We start from the raw sequence: 19,714 nt of genomic DNA on the forward strand, positions 1-19,714 counted from the left end.
GCATTTTTTTTCCTTGGGTCTCTGAAGCAGGGTCTTCCTGAGTGACCCAGGCTGGGCTTGAGAATGCAGCCCTACCCCAGCTTGCCCTGTGCCAGGGTGAACAACGTGCATCTCCACACCTGAGTGAGTCTACATCTTTCACTTATGCAAAATATTGTAGGCACAGGTGAAAGCCTGTGAATAATCCTGAATCTACTAAAGCTCATGTGCAGCCATCAGGAGCTACAGATGCATGTTTTTATCAGAATCCAAACAGAGCCCCTTCACACTTTTAGTTAAATTAGGACAGACTATCAAACAGAAAAAGCAGATCTGAAGGTTTTAAAAGCTGACATGTGATTATATTAAACTGATTCATAAAAAGTCCAACTAGTCTGTTACATCTACACCTGTAAGATGGTGTGTGAGGAGCAGAGCTATTTATAGCTACTGAAAACAATGAGCTGAGTGCCAATTCAGTAACAGAAATGTTTACTGCTTCAGTGCAGTACTTATGTTAAATTAAGTGACAAACTGTTTCCTTAATTACAGAGAGAGACCATTCAAATTATGTAACATATATACCTTAATTGCCTTGAATCTCAGCACATCATTATCTGCAAACTGCCGTAAAACATGCCTTGCAGAAAATCCAAAGGTACATAATCCATGTAATATGGGCTTCTCAAAACCTAAGGAACAGAAAACTAAAATGAACACAGGTACCATGTAGTTATACTTAAAATGTGTCTTTGAATTACACCATTCATTTTAATATACATGTAAAGTATTTTGTAAATAATGCTTCCTAGAAGAAAATGGTGGAAGAAAGAGTAAAACAGGAAATAACTGTGAGAGATCTGGGAACACAAAGACTTGTTTCATTTCAGCTTGTGACGGTGAACTTGCCCAGTGATTCCCTTCGGTGTCTATGAGGGAGATGATTCCTGTCTAACCTTTCAGTTCTCTGCTCTCTTCCTCTGATGACCACGCCTTCTGGATCACGTGACACCCCTCCCCACAGTCCCAGGCCCTGTGGTAACGGGCTACCCTAGACCTGGCCTTGGCAGCTCTGCTCTGCCATAATCCACACATCAAGCACAAAACTTCCTGCAAGCCACTTCCTGTCATTCTACTCCTCTCTGTATAGAGGGCGTAAGCTATTTTTTAAAGGTTAGTCAGATTGCCAGATATAAGCAGTACTGTCTTTAAGTATGTGATTAGATAATTCCCTATTATTAACTCACCTGCCATGCTAGCAAAGTTAGGATCAATGTGTAAGGGATTCCAGTCTCCACTGAGGCGGTACAAAGCAGCCTGTGGAGAAACAACTGTAAGTATCACTAGCACTTGGTGTTTTCTGAGAATACATTAGATGTGGAGTAGGAAATATGACTGGCTATCCTGTAAGAATCTGTCATCCCTAATCCATGTTCTGATTAAAGGAAAAAACGGGCTCAGTGGCAGAGCGCTTGCCTCATGTGCATGAGGCCCCGGGTTCAATTCCTCAGCACCACCTAAACAGAAAAGGCCAGAAGTGGCGCTGTGGCTCAAGTGGTAGAGCGCTCAACCTTGAGCTGAAGAGCTGAGGGACAGCGCCCAGGCCCAGAGTTCAAGCCCCACAGCCGACCAAAAAAATAAATAAATAAATAAAAGAAGAAAAAGAATAAACAACAGAATAACTAAAAAAGAATACCTGAAAATTAAGTGTTTTGTAACTGACCGTGCAATCAGTGGGGAAGAGGAGCTGTTCAACAATGGGGAGGCCAATGGGGAGGATATTACACATCACCGTCTACGGAGAGCTTCACAGGAGGGAACCCTTTTGTCTGCTCTCATTAAAACAAAATAAAGACAAGGAAAATGTTCATAGTGTTTTTCTATGCCAGTCCTGGGTTGTAAACTCAGAGCCTGGCACTATTCCTGAGCTATTTTTCTCAAGGCTGATGCTCTACCAACTTGACCACAGCTCTACTTCTGACTTGCTTACTGGTTAATAGGAGACACAAGAGTCTCATGGACCTTCCTGCCCAGGCTGGCTTCACCCTCAGATTTCAGGCTCCTGAATAACTAGGATTAGAGGCATGAGCCACCAGTGCCTGGCTATAGTCTCTTCTAACCAAGCAAAATTCATGTCAACTTTTTCAATGGAATGTTCTAAACTGAAATTCCTAACAAAATTCTAGACATACCAAGGCCAAAAGCCATCTCTCAAACTTGATAGCACACTAAACCCAGAATGTCAGCTCTCTGCAGTACAGCCTGACAGCTTACCGAAAGATTATTTCTGGTTAGTACAGATCTTCACATGACTAATTTATTTAAGTAGGATTCAGGTATAAGAAATTGGGAAAAAGTCACATTACTCCTGGCATTCACATTGTCCGTTTTTCAAGTAACAGAAATTGTGTAACCGAATTGAAAGTGGGAAATTCACAAAGGAGCCAATAGCGGGCACTTAGTGCACCTATGAACCGACTCAACCCTCAGGGTCTGCCTCCACCCGTCTTCCCTTGCCAGATGCACTATAAATTGTGGAGGGTTGCTGAGCCACACCAGCATAGACGGCTTTTTTAATTGCTGATGAGTCTTGGTTAGCACGTTTGATTTGCAGAAAATGTTTTCTGTAATTCTTAAGACAGGACTGCAGTTCAAGGCCAACCTGAGCAGAAAAGTTTGAGACGCCTCCTCTGACTCCTAGCTGTGCGCATGCACGCCTAACCCGAAGCAACAGGAGAGCTGAGACCAGGAGGACAGCAGGTCCCAGCAGCCTAGGCAGAGACGGGGCCACATCGAGGGAACCTGCACTCACGGAGGCTGCCTGTCATGCCGACACTGCCGAGAGCCTAGGCAGAGCACTCCAGGCACTAACCAACTCTTATCTGTCAAGCAGTCCACGTGGCAAGGCTCAGCATGGAACACTGGCCTAGCAGGCTCAAGGCTCTGGGTTCAATCCTCAGTACAACAGAGAGACAGACAGACAGACAGAACAAAAATACTAAATATATAGGGACAAAAATACTGGGAATCTGAAATTCGAAAACAAGAATAGCAGCATGAAGAAACCAAAAAGTAAACTCAAGATTGACTCAGGAGAGAAACAGATGAAAAAAATTGAAGTACTATAAAAAATGACGACTAAATAAAAATAAAATACCCAAAGAACATGAGCAAATGTAAATATACTGAGACGGAAGAAAGAGAAAATGAACCATGAAAGTGAGCGTAAAAACTAAAAGAGCACAGAAACATAAAAAGATCCAGCATACATGTAAGGAGAGCAGTGGAGGAAACTAAAGCAGTGCACGAGAACCAAAGGAGGTCTGACTAGATATGTCCGGTGAGAGACACTCAAAGACAAACATCAAGCAACTTTAGAGACAGCGGCCCAGGGCCTCTGACTTGGCCTGGAGGCAGAGCGCGTGGTTCAGTGTGCTTAAAGAAGCTCCCAGGTAAGGCCCTCTCCTTCTACCAAGAGCACTGACAAGGAAGGTGGAGATGCTCAAGACTGAGATGAGACACAGATGGACCACGGTGGAAATAACAAAAGTAAAATGAGGGCCCTGGAAGGAAGAGTTAAACTAATAAGCTTTGTTCCACAGAAGACAAGTGTGAGACAAAGGACAGCAGAAACATGCAAAATCACACAACTGTAGGGGAAATGAGCAAGTGGGCACCAAGCACACGGTGACAAAGCAGCCAGAATGACCTTAGGTCCTCTGCTGTAAACAAGCACGAGTTGGCGGGGGGGGAGGGGGGGGGGAAGGAAGGCCATGGGGCAATCAGCTGTGTGGAGACAGGGGTGCGTCTCAGTCATCTTGACCCTATCTGGGTGTGATTCAAGTGGAAGAGCACCTGACTACCGTGCTCAAGACACCGAGTTCAAACACCAGTACGGTATTGCCAAAAACAGAAAAACTAACCTGAAGACTGAAAACAGTGTTCTTTCCATCACTTGATTACTTGAATAGACCATTTCTGAAATTCAGACTTCTGCTTTCTAGGAAGCATAAGTCCTCAGATCAAACACATCAGAATTCATATCACAAAACAAGTGAATAATGGTTTCATGCTGACCTACTGCAGAGGCCTAAGAACTCTGTCCACACCACAGCCTTCTGGATCCGAGAGAGCAGAATCCTGAGGTCTCCGCCCGTCCTATGGCTACTTGGTACTGCCCACAGACAAGGCATTTTACCTCCTCTATCAGAAAACAAATCACCTCCTCACTATACCTGAGATGCTCCATTTTGGCCTAAACTCACTGGACACCTCTTCTTTCTGACCAACAGCCTTGCTTACCTGATTAAGTGAGGTGGTATCTGTAAGTACAGCATCAGGAGGCCTACTAGGTGTGGCCACAGATACCTGAAATTTAAAAAACAATGACATGTCATCTCGTACTACGGATGCTGGATTCTATCTAATGTGGACAACCTTGTTTCAGTAGACTAAATGCCTTATGTTTTAAATGCCTTATGTTCAGGATAACATTTTAAATGACACTCCTAGTTTTAAGTGAATTACAATTTTCCTAATTCTTTCGAATGTAAGGAATTATATAATCAGATCCAGTCTTCAGATCACAAAGGAGAGAAAGCAGGACAATGACAGCCCTAAGAATTATTCAATCTCAATTGAGTCCGTCTTTAAAACTGGTCTTTTACCATCCTTGCGTATATTAATTACCATCTAAACAAAATGAAGTATTTTAAACTCAGTCACCAACACATCCTAAATGACCATGATCTCTTAAAACCAACAAGTAAAAATACTAAAGAAAACTTAGGAACATGTCAAAAGTAACAATGTGAGCAAATTTGTAACTGATTTCCACCAAAGTTTAAATTATATTCAAATAGCTAATATCTACTGTTCAGCATTCTATAACAAAAACCAAATTGTTTTGTCCGTATTACATAGTTTCTTCTATAAATCCAGCTTTTTTCTTATAGAGCATTAAGAGAATTAAAGTTATTTTTCATTATTAATGCCAAGCCTAGATATGTACCAAATTCATACTTGAAAACTCCTCTCCATACCTCCTACCAAAATAACAAAACAAAAACCATGATAATAAAAGCCCTTGGGGAAGATGCAGATGCGAGGCTTCTATTTTCCAACTTTCACAGGAAATGCACTCCTGTGTTTTATTTGTATGCAGTACAGTCTGCAGGGTGTGTTTTTTGCTCTGTAATTGCAGACTCTCCAAGGTTTGGAGCAGTGATAGTTGGGTAAGTGGTCTTGAAGTATCTCCTAGATGTCTGTAGTACCCCCTACTACAGAAGGCCAGTTAGCCACAGCCACAGTTGCACTAAGTTCCACTGACATAATAACCAGACAACCATCAAATACAATCCACACACACAATGGAATACTCTGCTATCAAACAGGCCATTATGTTAACTAAAATAAGACAGATACCACTTTGTACTTTCCAGAAAGTACTAAGTCAATCCTGTAGAAGAGTGAAGAGGACAGTATTCATTAGAAACTGGAAAGGCTGGAGAAATGGCGGATGAAAGTTCAGTAACAGCCACCAAAAAGCTAGTGGGGACTTCCAGGGTTTGTTTTTGTTTGGTTTTGTTTTAGTTTACCAATCAGTACAGTAAGATTTTTAGTATTCAGAAAACGTGAATAAATTTTGTTTTACACAGTCTGAGAGCAACAAATCTTAGCATAAAACACAGGAGCAGTAGTATGTGCATTCCTTTGCTAACTTTTTTAAATTGTGTCAATATCTTCAGTAAACTCTTACAATCTGGGAACTGTTTTCTCCAATTACTACCTCTGCAACAGTCATTTGGAATCAGTGCTGGCCTTCATGTCTCTCAGGACTGACTGCTAACTTGAAGATTTGTGTGTATACCTCTAACATCCTCGGAGTGAGCTTCAGAGAAGCCCGAGGGAGAAACACCACAAGAAGCAGCTACTTACGTGTATAGTGGAAAGAATTCGGAGTGAGCTTCAGAGAAGCCCGAGGGAGAAACACTACAAGAAGCAGCTACTTACGTGTATAGTGGAAAGAAAAAGGCCAGCCAGGCCAGTTGTGACGTGTAAATCCACCTTGCCCTCCTGCCCTCACCCCATGGGAAGCCAAAGCTCTCCCCACCAATCTTATACAAACTGCTTTTCTACCAGGAGATTCTTTGCATAAACTAGATCAGCACAGCTGGACAAAGAGTTCTTACTTCCAGTGCCTTTTCCTTTCATTTCAACTTCAGTTGCTTAAGGGTGATCAAGTCACCACTGCCAACAAACAAAAATGGTCTTCTGTTTAAGAATAGTTTAAATTTAAAAATACAGAAAACCCCAGCTATTTAAAGTTCACATAGTACCTTCTTCTGACAGTGAGGAGATGGGCTTGAGGAGCCTGGAGCCAAAGCTTCCAAAGCACTACCGTGCTCCACAGCCCAGACAGCTCACTAACACTAGTGCTCTGAGGTAGTGCTCTGGGGACACCACCGGCCACACCACACCGCAGAACAGGACGGTCCTAGTCTCCTAAAGTGCAAGATGCCATGACAAAAGCAGCTACTCTCCAAGCACAGCGAGGACTTCTCGGGCATAGGACTTATGGTTTCTAACGCAGCAAAGTAACTATAGGTTAGAACCATTTACAAAGAAAATGAATGAGTAGAGTACCACAGTAGCACACATAAACATGATCAGTGTTTGAACAGATAGTATCATCATTATTCTGATTTAATACACACTGCATACATAGTACTGAATCATTATAAAGATGTATAGTAGGTATTTTAAAAGCCACGCCTTACCTTGGCTTTTTCTGATGTTGGTTTACCACCAAAGCCTCCAGAGCCAACAACAAAGATAGTGAACTGATTATAACAGATAAGCTCCTTTTCCACGTAAGAATAGACTACAAAAACAGGGAAAAAAGGAATTATTAAAAACCAAACTAGCTAACCATACCTTTACAAGTTTAAGACAGAAATCACCTACTGAAAGGGCCTCTAAATTACAAATAACCCAACACATTCATTTCAATGCATTAATCATTGATTTCTGGATGGCAGAAAGAAGAGCTTCACAAATACTAGGAAACTGCAGTTTCTCTCATTTCTTAAAAGACCCCAACTGATATATATTTCAATTTTTTTCTACCATAAACACCACAGAAATTTCCACTAGAAAATGCAAGGGACAGCCGGACGCCAGTGGCTCATGCCTGTCATCCTAGCTACTCAGGAGGCTGAGATCTGAGGATTGTGGTACAAAGCCAGCCCAGGCAGGAAAGTCCGTGAGACTCTTATCTACAATAAACCACTATAAAACTGGAATTGGCTCTGTGGCTCAAGCGGTAGAGCGCTCACCTTGAGCTGAAGAGCTGAGTTCCATGACCGACCAAAAAAAAAATGCATGGGACCACATTCAAAACTTCCTAATGCTCTATGCCAAAGCACTGGATAAGAGCACAGAACACAGAAGGAAGAAAGGGGTGGCCACCAGGGGCTCATCATAGTCTCAGAAACTAGAAGGTTGTACAAAAAAGGGCCCTGAGTTAACTAGTAAGTCAGCCGATAAACGAGCAAGCAAGTTAGCAGATGAGCAGAGGTTAAGGGACAGAGCTGTCCCTCCACTCATCCACTGGGGTTTTAGTACTGTCTGCTTTATATCTAGGTCAAAGCACTTCAAATGTGATTTTGAATTGCACACTGGAATCCGGGAGATCGTTTTTACTGTCAAGACAGAAAAGGGCAGTGGCTGCCGGCAGTGGGTGTAGGGGAAGCTCAGCCGGCAAACCTGAGGACTTCCCCACTAAAATGAGTCATAACCTATGGATGGATCCATTTCACAGTGCTCTTCAGGAGTGTGCCCGTGACAGACCAACTGTGAGTGCTAACTCTGTGTCAGTGAAGGCCACTCTTCCAGAAGTTACATGTGCTAGGGCCAAAAGAGAACTTCCTGTATTTTCTGCTCAATATTGTGGTTAATCTAAAACTACTCTTTTTAAAAACTCGGTTAATTAGAAAGAAAAACCAATTGGAAAGCAGCAGTGTTTTGGTTAAAAAAAAAAAAAAAAGTAAGGTTCTTACCTAAAGATAATACTCCTAATTTTATCTAAACTGTAATTCCTATTACATGTCCATGGTAGCCAGTGACCAGGTTATAACTGAGGGAAAGTAAGTAGCTCAGAGAGAAGGAAGGGGGCAGCAGGTTGCAGTGACCAAGAGACAACTGGAGAATTTTAGCCAGACGTTGGCCAACCTCCAGAATGACAAATGTTTTCAATACATTAAGCTAAAAGGAAGGCAAGTTCCTCACAGCCCACTGTGGTTCATCTTCCTGAGCTGCAGCATGCAGCAGCTGTACAGGTGGGCAGCAGGTGCAGGCCGCAGGCCGGAGGCAGACCACTCACACAGTGGTAGGTTTTCACGTGAGAAAATGTGTCAACATACAACCCCAGCCAACCCAAGTCATCTACAACCAAAGAGACTGGGCCTGTATTCCACATACTGAGCAATATCAAACTTCCTGCAAGCTTTTACTATCTCTTTTCCTCTTAAACTTTCACAGAAATAAATTATTAGTAACTGAGCAATATCAAACTTCCTGCAAGCTTTTACTATCTCTTTTCCTCTTAAACTTTCACAGAAATAAATTATTAGTAACATATCTGTAACTTATATTTAACTACTAAACTTACTAGTTTAACTTACTAGTTTGGCTAGTTTAATTAGTTCAGCTTACTAGTTAACTATTAGTAAAACTTACATTTAACTATTTATTAGACTGCTATCATTTTATTTTCCTAATGCAGATAAAATGTGGGATATGGTACATTTTAACTATGAGTCCGATAAGTTTAATTGTACAAGTTGAAAATCTAAACTAGCATTAAGAATAATGATCCAGGGGCTGGGAAGGTGGCTCAGTGTTAGAGCGCTTGCCTTGCATGCCTGAGGCCCTGGGTTCGATTCCTCAGCACCACATAAGCAAAAAGAAAAAAGCCAGAAGTGGCGCTGTGGCTCAAGTGGTAGAGTGCTAGCCTTGAGCTGCAGAACTGAGGGACAGCGCCCAAGCCCAGAGTTCAGGCCCCACGACCAGACCCAAAAAAAAAAAAAAGAATAATGATCCAGTGGTCAAATATTTTGCAATTTTACAGTAGCTAACACAGAAAAGATTATCAGTGACACAACCTATCAATTGATAGCTACTCAACATTCCTTCTGCTCCAGCAAATGCAATTCTCTCTTGATTTGTATTCAAGCCATATTCCTTACCTTGGCGCTTTCGTTGTGTTGTTTTAAATCCACTGAAATGCCCCAATTACTTTCTTCTCCCTTCCCTCCTTCCTTCCTAAAGAATGGGTAAGACCACCTGGCACTGGTGGCTTACACCAGTAATCCTATTCAGGAGGCTCAGATCTGGGGATGATGGTTCAAAGCCAGGTCAGGAAGAAAAGTCCCTCAGGTGGTAGAGTGCTATCTTTGAGCAGAAAAGCCCAGGGACAAAGCCCACACACTAAGTTCCAGGATATACAACCAATAATAATATTAGTAGTAATAATGATAATAATAATGGATAAACCAGTGGTTCACACAGTAATCCTAGCTATTCAGAAGGCTAAGATCTAAGGATCACAGTCTGAAGTCAGCCCTGTTAGACCAATCCCCGAAACTCATCTCCAACTAACCATCAAGAAAAGGCAGACATGGAAGTGTGACTGCACTGGTAGAATACTGGCTCTGAGCCGAAAAGCAAGAGCACAAGGGCCTCAGGTCAAGCCTTAGCACACCACAAAAGAAAAGTAGTTCTCAAATGCTTCCACCATAAAGGCGAATGGTCACTGTCTGTGGTGTTACATTACATATAAAGCCGATCAGTCCAATAACTCTAGTTTAAGAACTGTAGTTACCATCCAAAAGAATCACAAGGCCGGATCCTTTATCTAGGACATCAGCAATAACTGCTTCACATCTTAATTTTCCTAAAATGAAAAGTAACACAAATTATTGTATTAAGACATGAAAGGATTTTTAATTTTTTCACTGTAATTTCAGCAAATTAGTTTGAAATAATTTTCTTGAGCACATTGGACAAAACTTGGTTAATTCAGAATAGTAAATCCCTTCATTTGAAGTACTAACACTTGTGATGAATGGGATCTTTAAGCACAGCCATTTTTAATGTCAGCAACTCCGCTGGTGTCTGAACTGTCATCCATTCAACAGTCACTGAGCACCATTACCATCTGCCCAGTTCCTTCTCAAATCTCCACTGGTTTCTTTCTAATGTTTCTGTCTTCTTATGGCCTCTGTCTCCTCTTTTAACTGAGGCATCGCAACAGATAATCCTTCCTTAAGGGTACACTCACCCTCTTCCTCTTCCTTGTTTGTTCTCTCAATGAGTGGATGCTAACCACCCATCTGCACAGTCATGCTTCAGAGAGTCTCAGAGAGTGCTGAGACTGGTAAGAAGTCATACAACCACTTCACTTTACCCTGCAGTCTATGGACTGCCACTTGAGGCTTTAAACTGACAAATGCAAACACAGTGGCATGCAGTAAGAAGTTAGTAAGCCTGGGAAACAAGAATTGAGGCAGAGAGACAGTGAAGGAAGTGGACTGGAGGGGACATACACAGAAAAACTCTAGATGTAAGTAACTTAGTAAGTGCCGGAGGTGAGAGGCAGCCAGGGAGCGCCCAGCCTTGTGTCAACGGCCCCCCAGTCCTGCTCCCCGTTTAGACTCACGGCTATAGCTTCCTGAGCCTGCCTTCTAAGGCCCTTCAAGACTCTTCTTCACTCTCCCTAGCTGGAATCTCCCTGTCCTCCCCAGCTAGTCCTTGGGAAGCCTGAGCTTTTTTCATTTCCCCAGCAGCCATACTTTCGGCTCACTCACTCCTAAACTTTTCATGAAGGGCTCAACACACTCCAGCCTCCTCCCTACACGGCTACATCTTAATCAGCCCTCAGGTTGCAGAGTGGGTTCCTGTTCACCAAGAAGCTTTCCCAGCGTCCAGTCTGGTCCTGGGCTAGAGGCGGCCCTGTGTGCCTGTGCTCTCCAGACTTCTCCCATCGCATGCCGCACGATGCTGACCACTGCCTCATCTCCTACACAGACGCTAAACCCTGTCTGCCCAAGAGCAATGTCTGTTTCACGATTAGATTACCAACCGGCACACAGCAGATAAGTACATACACGATTACAGACATTTATTATTTATTTTTATTTTATTTTCTGCTTTTCTAATGAGCATGTTATCATTTTGGAAAATTAGCTAAATGAGTACTTAAGGAAAAAAGGTTAAATCTACACTAACAAAATCAGTTCAATGACAGTCTATCCTGGAAATCTGGCATAATTATATTTGCAAAATGCTCAAAATCATTGTTACGTATATTAATATTTGGAGATCACATATTCTCTGTAAGAAACTCAAAGTTGGCTGGGAAGGTGGCTCAGTGGTAGAGCGCTTGCCTTGCATGCCTGAGGCCCTGGGTTCGATTCCTCAGCACCACATAAGCAAAAAGAAAAAAGCCGGAAGTGGTGCTGTGGCTCAAGTGGTAGAGTGCTAGCCTTGAGCTGAAGAGCTGAGGGACAGTGCCCAGGCCCAGAGTTCAGGCCCCACACCAGACCCCCCCCAAAAAAAAAGAAAAAAAGAAAGAAAGAAAAAAAGAAACTCAAAGTTGGTGACTTTATATCAACACCACACTTCCCAGGTGAAATAATGCATTCTTCTGCACTAACAATACCTTGTCAAAGACATCTATAGAGAATGACATCATAGAGAAACATTACAAGAACAAACTCAAACTCAGAACATGTAGAGACCAGTGTATTCTAGAATAGAGTGTGTTCTGGTTCATGGGCGGGACATACAGTACTACTGTTAAGTTTCTTTCTCTCCATCTTGTCTTGCTCCGTACTGCCCTGTGGCTGACAAGATGCTGCTAAGACTAGCTGGCGCGGTCCCATCAGTGCTGTATCTGCTTTGTACACAGAAGGTAATCAGTGGTCATTTGGTTTGCTTTTCTAGGATCTAAAAAGTTCTAAACTCTCAGATTTTGAACATTCACATTTATTAGAGAGTAAACGTTAAAACTACATAATGAAAATGTACAGACACTACTGGAACAATCTAAGAAGCTAACTTGGGGATGAGGAGGAAGAAACTGAGGAGTATTCTAGCCTTCCTGTTTCTGACACTGTGTTATCATCTCTCCCTCAGGGCAGAAGCCAGCACATTCTTCTGGCTGCACTAAGCGGCGGCCCGGGCTGCGCCTTGCCCCAGACGGGAGGAGGACACTTGTGAGCACACCCACACAACCTCCAGGGCCGGAGTCCAGAATCCACACTTCATTCCTGACCCCCGTGACTGCGATACGCACCAGGGCAGAGGATGTCTGATACTCGACTACGCTTTGCACACTGCACTAGCACACAGGTGATGCACACAGTCTCCAGTCACAGCACCATGGCAGAGAAAACAAAAGGTTTGAAAACATGTGCTTGAATACACTGAGTGAAAAATCCTGTCACATTTCTAGTAAAATATAAAGGCTCAAGAACAAATGACAGTAGATTCTAGCGACTTGCTGACCTCGACATAATAGAATGTGAAATGATAAATGAATACTGATTTTTGTATTTGACCACTTTATATGGCCAAAGAAACAAGTCAAATTTACCAAATTACAGTGACGCACTAAGAAAAACAGTAAAAAAAAAAAAAGTTTTTAAGGTAGTCTGGGTCTTAATATCTCCAAAAGGAAAAAATGGAGAAAACATAATTAGAGGCAGCTTTATATTTTTCAACACTGCCTGCTTTATGAAATCTGTATCAAGACTAAAGAATAAAAAAAAATTGGGCTGGGAAGGTGGCTCAGTGGTAGAGTGCTTGCATGCATGAGGCCTTGGGTTCCATTCCTCAGTACCATATAAGAGGGAAAAGCCAAAGTAGCACTGTAACTCAAATGGTAGAGTACTCGCCTTGAGCTCAAGAGCTAAGGGGCAGCACCCAGGCCCATAATAAATAAGTAAATCACCACACTTAATGACAACTAAATCTGGAATACACACAGAAACGATCCATGCCATTGTTAATAACACATATATCAACCCAGGTAAGATGTTGTCTTAGAGAAATTTATTCTAAGATTACTATGGAACCAAAACAAGTACTTACTTGCTAACATCAATCTCTAGAATAACCGAATAACCTCAATCTTGACTGGTTTCTCTGCTGATAACCCTCACTGGGTTCCTCTACACCAGTTTAATACAATGGCATCTTGGAAGATGATCAGAAAATAAATTATGGTACAGAATAGTGTGTAATAACCCACCTTCTCTAGGAAGTGGCTTATATAACTCCAGGTACTGCTCTCCGTGAAGAAGCTGTGTTAGTGAAAGAGAAATTCATTAACAATCTGTGAGGATATCCCTCATCCCAGTGACGTGTTATTGTGGGCTCACACATACAGGCCTTGTTTGACTTCCACTAACTGTGATACACATAATCAGTCCTCCTCCTAAGACAAGCAGCACTTTTAGAGTAAAGACGCCGCTGTCTTTCCAGGATTCAGAAACCCTTGCTGGCTAGCACCAGAGACTAACCCCAGCTGTAGTCCAAGTGCTCCCTCGGGGCCCAGAACATGGCAGACCTCCAGTAAGTTCATCTGTGAACAGATAAATAGGCCAGCTCTGGCAACTTCAGGCAATACTTGCCAAGCTGAAATGACTCAACAAAGATAAGCCTTAAAATCACGTTCAAAGCACACGCTGCCCACAGTCCTTTAGATATCAAAATTTATCTACGGGAGTGGATAACTTAGAACACCATAACTTAATAGCGATGTTTAACCTCAGTGTTTCAAAGCAAAACAATATACATGTATTTTTCTAAAATTTCTCTAAATCCAGAGGGGAGAAAGGAAAAGACAGAGATAGAAAGAAAGTAAAATAAGTTAACTAAATGACTACTGTCTGTGTCAAACAGCCTGGAAACTCCAGGGAAAATGGAGGTGCAAACTCCAGCTGGCCATCACTCATGGTCACAAAATAGGGTACCATTTATGATTTCCAACTCTGACAGTTTGTGATATCTGCTTAAAGGTTCTGCTCTTACATTATCCAACAGAAGAACAGGAGTGTCATGTGGAACAGAAGAGTGACTAACAATCAACTGTGCAGCATCTAATCCTGGCCTCCATCCCCGCTTCATCAGATACCCTAATAATTTCCTGTCCCCTCAAATGGGACCATTAGCAATGAGACAATCAACACAATCAAAGTCACAACTCTGCTCATGGCTCTATGACTGACCAATCATTGCTGATCTCAAAACCAGGACTAAAATATACCCTTATCTTACAATTACTCGTTCCTATCAGGCGCTGGTGGTTCACATCGTAATCCTAGCTACTCAGGAGGCTGAGATCTGAAGACTGAGGTTCAAAGCCAGCCCCGGCCAAGAACAAACAAACCCTCCTCCAATTAGCCAGCAGAAAACTGGGAGTGGAGGCATGGCTCAAGTGGAAGAACACAAACTGTGAGCAAAAAGGGTATACTTGCTTGTGAGCAAGAGTACACACCCAAGTAACAATGCTCAATAGGAAATGCCCTCATTACCCTACTCGTCCAACTGTAACCCCTCTGTACAGTATTGTTACAATAAAAAACATGTTAAAAAGTACAAACCCTCGGTTCAAGTCCCAGGACCAGCACACACTAAGAAGCCCTCACTCCTTCCTGACTGATGGGACTACTTCACTCACTTGGCTTGTCTCCCTTCACAGTGCTCGGGTTACACGTCTGAGTCTTTTGGGAACTCTTGCCCAACTCCTCAACCTCTGAACAGGGCAGGACCTGAACTCTGGTGTGTGTGGTCAGCTGTCCTCCGTTGTCCCCTGCTTCCTCACATCTAGCTCTTGGATGTGAGTCGCTGTGAGAGACTGGAGGGTGGCTTCCCAGCATTGCGGTCTGGCTGCCCTAACACTCTGGCCAGACTGAGTCTCACACCACGGCTGGACCACAGTGAACACGGCTGGTCACGCCACTCCCTGGCTCAGAGGGTTGCAGTGGCTCCGTGTTAATCCGTGTGTCACCCAGGGACCGAGTCACCCTTCGTTCCTCTGCAGCTCTACTGGCCACCACCCGGAGGGCCTTCTTCTCTCGTCCCCACACGCTCCCTACAGGTACGGAGACTAAAGCCGGGAGAATCTACTGACCTTGGCCAAATAGCAGGACCTGGCAGAGAAAGGATCAACAGCGTTTTGTCTGGCTTGTGGAACTGCACAGAACTACCGGATTTGGGCTAGCACTTTAACTCCCACTGTTATTCTTAAAATTAAAAAATCAGATGATGTGCTTACTCTCTATTCTAGAACCAACCACTGCAAACTACATTAAAATTGTACACATGTAGATGAACCTATCCACAACATATACACATCTATCAGCATGTAGAGAAGCAGAAGCAAGGTCAAGTAGAAGTTCTGTATTAGGCATACCTTCATAAGGTTGATTGAAAGCCCAGGCACCTCGGCCAGCGCTCCATCCATCAAAGACTTCTGAGCAACAATAACACCAAAGGTGGGCAGACAGGAGAAGTCGGAGCTCCCCTCGTAAACAAACTTCAGATCCTCCGGGTCTCTGACTGACGCCCCCACGCCAAGGGCATACATGATAGTGTCCAGTTGGGTGTACGCGGTGGAAAAAGAAGGGAGTTTATAGCCAATAGCGCTGTCCTGTAACAAGTTGTAAGACATGATTTTCTCATTGATATTGTTGTCAGAATATTAACTGTTTACATAGCTGTGCCTAGATGTGGGCAGGGGTGGGAGGGGAGAGCCAGAGAAAAGCAAAGGAAGAGGTGACCGTGTCCAAAAGGGTGTGTGTGTGGGGGGGGGGGGGGGGTAGGGACTCATTGCCTGTCTTATGATGTGGTAACCCCTCTGGAGAGGGAGGAAGGGGGGGGACTCTGTCTTACGATGTGGTAACCCCTCTGGAGAGGGAGGAAGGGGGGGGGAACTCATTGCCTGTCTTACGATGTGGTAACCCCTCTGGAGAGGGAGGAAGGGGGGGGGACTCATTGCCTGTCTTACGATGTGGTAACCCCTCTGGAGAGGGAGGAAGGGGGGGGGGGCTCATTGCCTGTCTTATGATGTGGTAACCCCTCTGGAGAGGGAGGAAGGGGGGGAACTCATTGCCTGTCTTACGATGTGGTAACCCCTCTGGAGAGGGAGGAAGGGGGGGGACTCTGTCTTACGATGTGGTAACCCCTCTGGAGAGGGAGGAAGGGGGGGAACTCATGGCCTGTCTTACGATGTGGTAACCCCTCTGGAGAGGGAGGAAGGGGGGGGGGACTCTGTCTTACGATGTGGTAACCCCTCTGTCCAACCCCTTAATAGCAACAGTAAAATTGTGGTTTGTTTTTTTTTTTTAAAGATGTGACTAGAACATCAGTGATGGAACATAATTTTTTGGTGGTTTTTTAAACAGGCGTCTAGAATAGTTTTCAATAACAAATACTCTTTGCTTGCTTCTTGCTACAGTTTGTTTTTTTCAGCTTTTCTACCTTAGATGATGGAAAGTCCTGTTAACTCAGCAACTATTAGCACCCCCAAATTCAAAATGTAGTGAACCTTTAGGAACCGTGCATTGCGATATAAAACTCACCACCAAAAGATTAGCAAACCTCTGCTCCTCAAACACTTGTCAACTAGACTCTCCTGACCTGAACCTCCTTTAGGAACGGCCATCTGCAACTGGATAATACATTTCTTTCAACTGAGTCATGATATGCTCTACTTACTGTATAAAGCCCATCCTAGGTTTCAAGAGTTTCCAAGGTTTTAATCACTTTTATCACAAAGCCAAGGTCAGAAAAGAAGGGACAGAAGCTAGTAAAGCACTTTACATTTTTGAAAGACGGTTACAGAAAGAGAAACAGTAGCAGAGCATGAGTTTGTGCTTAGCAATTACAGGTTCACTTCCCAGCACCAAAGGAGAACCAGCAGGATGACAACACAGTGATAGCCCCAAAAGTGTCTGCTACGTGACATCACCAAACAGTCACTGGCCCGATTACAGAGTAAACTCCCAATCAAACTGAGATTAAACATTTGATTCCCGGGCTGGGAAGGTGGCTCAGTGGTACAATGCTTGCCTAGCATGCTTGAAGCCCTGGGTTTGATTTCTCAGTATCACATAAACAGAAATCAGAAGTGGTGCTGTGGCTCAAGTGGTAGAGCGCTAGCCTTGAGCTCAGAGACAGAGCCCAGACCCTGAGTTCAAGCCCCAGGACTATTAAAAAAACAACAACCTTAGATTCCCAATTTTCTTTCTCTCTATGACTCCCTGGGGTCACAAAACACCAGAATCTAATTTAGCAAATGACAGGTCTTGGTATTTTTGTGTATTTCTCATCAGACACAAGTAGGAAACAGTAAACCAACCAATTTCACATATGGAACTATAATTCTATTAGTATTTCTGACACACTAGAAGCTTCTTCTTTGCAGCCATGTTGGGAGTTTCTAAAACACAGTAAGCTGAAGCTGTGCACTGACGGAAGTCAAATAAAAGAGAATAAGAATCTCTAAAATCAAAGTCCTTTTCTAAAAAGTTAGAAAAACAGTGATGGAAAGAGGATTGTCAATAATGATCACAGACAGTGGTCAACCATGCTGAAGAAAAGAGTCACTCATGCTATATTCAGAATATACAGTGTGCTCAAGAAAGTGTTTTCAAATGCTTGCATTTCTAAGTTTTTACTGACACGAAAATGTCAGTGAAGGAGTAAAAATAGACAAGGGCTGAAGTGGGTGAAGAGGAAAAGGAGGTAAAGCTAGGTAGAGAAAATGATCACCATCACAGTAGTAGAAGTAGGTCTTCCTGCAGGGCCCGCCCCACGTCCACAGAGGTCACCTCTGCTCCGTCAGGTCAAAGGCAGCCTTGAAGAGGCACAGAGGTATTTATAGACAGAATAACACATCAGGACAGGACACAGAAGCATGCATAGAGACCAAGAACAGGTAACAGCTCTGCCTTGAACAGCGTGGTGACCTCTTCTCTCCCTGAATTGATATCCACACACTCCTGGGGAGGTGAGGTGGAAGCTAAAGTCACCAACTGGATCCATTATTCCCCAAAGAAAGCCTGTCTATCAGGTAGAGTGTCCCCCGGAAAAGTACAGAAAGGCTGACAAGCACCTCCTTCTACTCACCCAGAAAACCAAAGGCAGACACCTTCCATTTTCTTACACCTACTCAGACACCAGGAGGAACCTCAGAACCCACCCAACGGTCCTCATCCCTTCTCCAGATAGCCCTTCATCAGGCTAAGGAGAGCCTAGCAGAGTCGAGAGAAATCTAAGATCAAGACTAAAGCTGTCTTGGCTGTCTTCAGAACTCACTCAAGTCACCTCCTCAATGCCTCCACGGTCATACATCCCTGCACATCACCCTAAAGTTAGTCACAACTGGTTTCTGAATAAACACTACTAAATCCCTTCATAGACAAATCAGGGAATGAAAGAGTGATCGTATCCAGAAGGAAAGACAGGAGGGGGGACAGGAGGGAGGCCAGGTTTCCAGAAAAGACAAAAGCATTCTGCTTCTCCACACTTACAATTCCAGACGAGGCTGTGGACGGTGCTGAATGACTGGTATGGTTTGTTGAAATTCCTCCTCCTGAGTCTACTCTATGTAAAACTTCAATAATGCCGCTTGTTGATTCTACAGTTCAGGGAAAGGAAAAAAAGCTTTGTTTAAAAGGCGACTCAAGGAAGCTACCAAATGCTACATAACAGCTGCTATACATGTTCAACATGGCTCCTGAACTGAGTGTGAAATACCTTGGAGCAGATAAAAAACAACTAGATCTCTTGGATGGAAAATGAGAGACCATCTAACACTCTTCCCCAAAAATCTGGTTCCAAAGGGACTCAGCTTTTCAAGACCTCTGAGATTTTTTTTTTTTTGGTCGGTCGTGGGTCTTGAGCTCTGTGCCTGGGTGCTGTCCCTCAGCTCTTCAGCTCAAGGTGAGTGTTCTACCACTTGAACCACAGCGCCACTTCCGGTTTCCTGGTGGTTCATGGGAGATCAGAGTCTCACGGACTTTCCTGTCCAGGCTGGCTTTGAACCATGATCCTCAGATCTCAGCCTCCTGAGTAGCTAGGATGACAGGCGTGAGCCACCAGCGCCCAGCCCTGAACTATTTCACACCTCCACACGCTATACACCGCTTTACACTTTTGTATGAATATGCAACCTGTGTCTGGTTGAGAGGCCGCTGCTCTCCCTTCCCTAGCCAGCATCACCCCATCCCAGGAAGAGGTACTAGTTGCGAGGACAATACCAGAATTATTCCACAGACAGAAAGGAAACTAGTAACAATGTCCAGTAACTTTGGAAGCTATTGTTCTGCAGTCTAAAAGGAGGCTTGTAGATTCTACACAGGTTATTAGCTACTCTGGAGGCTCTGGAACTCACTCCTGACCACAACAAAGACTGACCAGTCATGAGTAGGAGATGACCAGACACCGTCCCTCCAGAAAGCAACAGTGACAGGTCTCCTGTGCACAGCCCACCCCAAAAGACAGCACCTCTGACAAGCCAATCGCTTAAACTCAGGGACACACAGCTGGCTAGTTTTGATTTTCTGGGATTTAGTTCCATCATTGGTAAAATGAAAACACTGGAAAGTCAAAACTACAGAAAACAGGATTTTTTTTAAAACTATGCTTCAAATATTAGCTGTAT

The 19,714-nt window shown here is 43.6% G+C and overlaps 1 protein-coding gene across 2 annotated transcripts in view; it reads right to left on the reverse strand.

Annotated features, from left to right (window-relative positions):
* Window positions 1–19,714, reverse strand: part of Hsd17b4 (hydroxysteroid 17-beta dehydrogenase 4) — a 55,766-nt gene that overhangs the window by 13,765 nt on the left and 22,287 nt on the right. For both annotated transcript variants that reach the window (XM_042672485.1, XM_042672487.1), the window contains exons 12-19: window positions 18,582–18,688; window positions 15,461–15,697; window positions 13,295–13,346; window positions 9,863–9,934; window positions 6,759–6,862; window positions 4,282–4,347; window positions 1,227–1,296; window positions 565–671 (exon numbers count right to left, since the gene is read on the reverse strand). In XM_042672485.1, coding sequence (XP_042528419.1) covers window positions 565–671; window positions 1,227–1,296; window positions 4,282–4,347; window positions 6,759–6,862; window positions 9,863–9,934; window positions 13,295–13,346; window positions 15,461–15,697; window positions 18,582–18,688 — 815 coding nt within the window. The remainder of the gene's footprint in view (window positions 1–564; window positions 672–1,226; window positions 1,297–4,281; window positions 4,348–6,758; window positions 6,863–9,862; window positions 9,935–13,294; window positions 13,347–15,460; window positions 15,698–18,581; window positions 18,689–19,714) is intronic.

Source organism: Dipodomys spectabilis, unplaced genomic scaffold (assembly GCF_019054845.1).
Source record: "Dipodomys spectabilis isolate Male_0828 unplaced genomic scaffold, ASM1905484v1 ptg000714l, whole genome shotgun sequence".
Lineage (NCBI taxonomy): Eukaryota > Metazoa > Chordata > Mammalia > Rodentia > Heteromyidae > Dipodomys > Dipodomys spectabilis.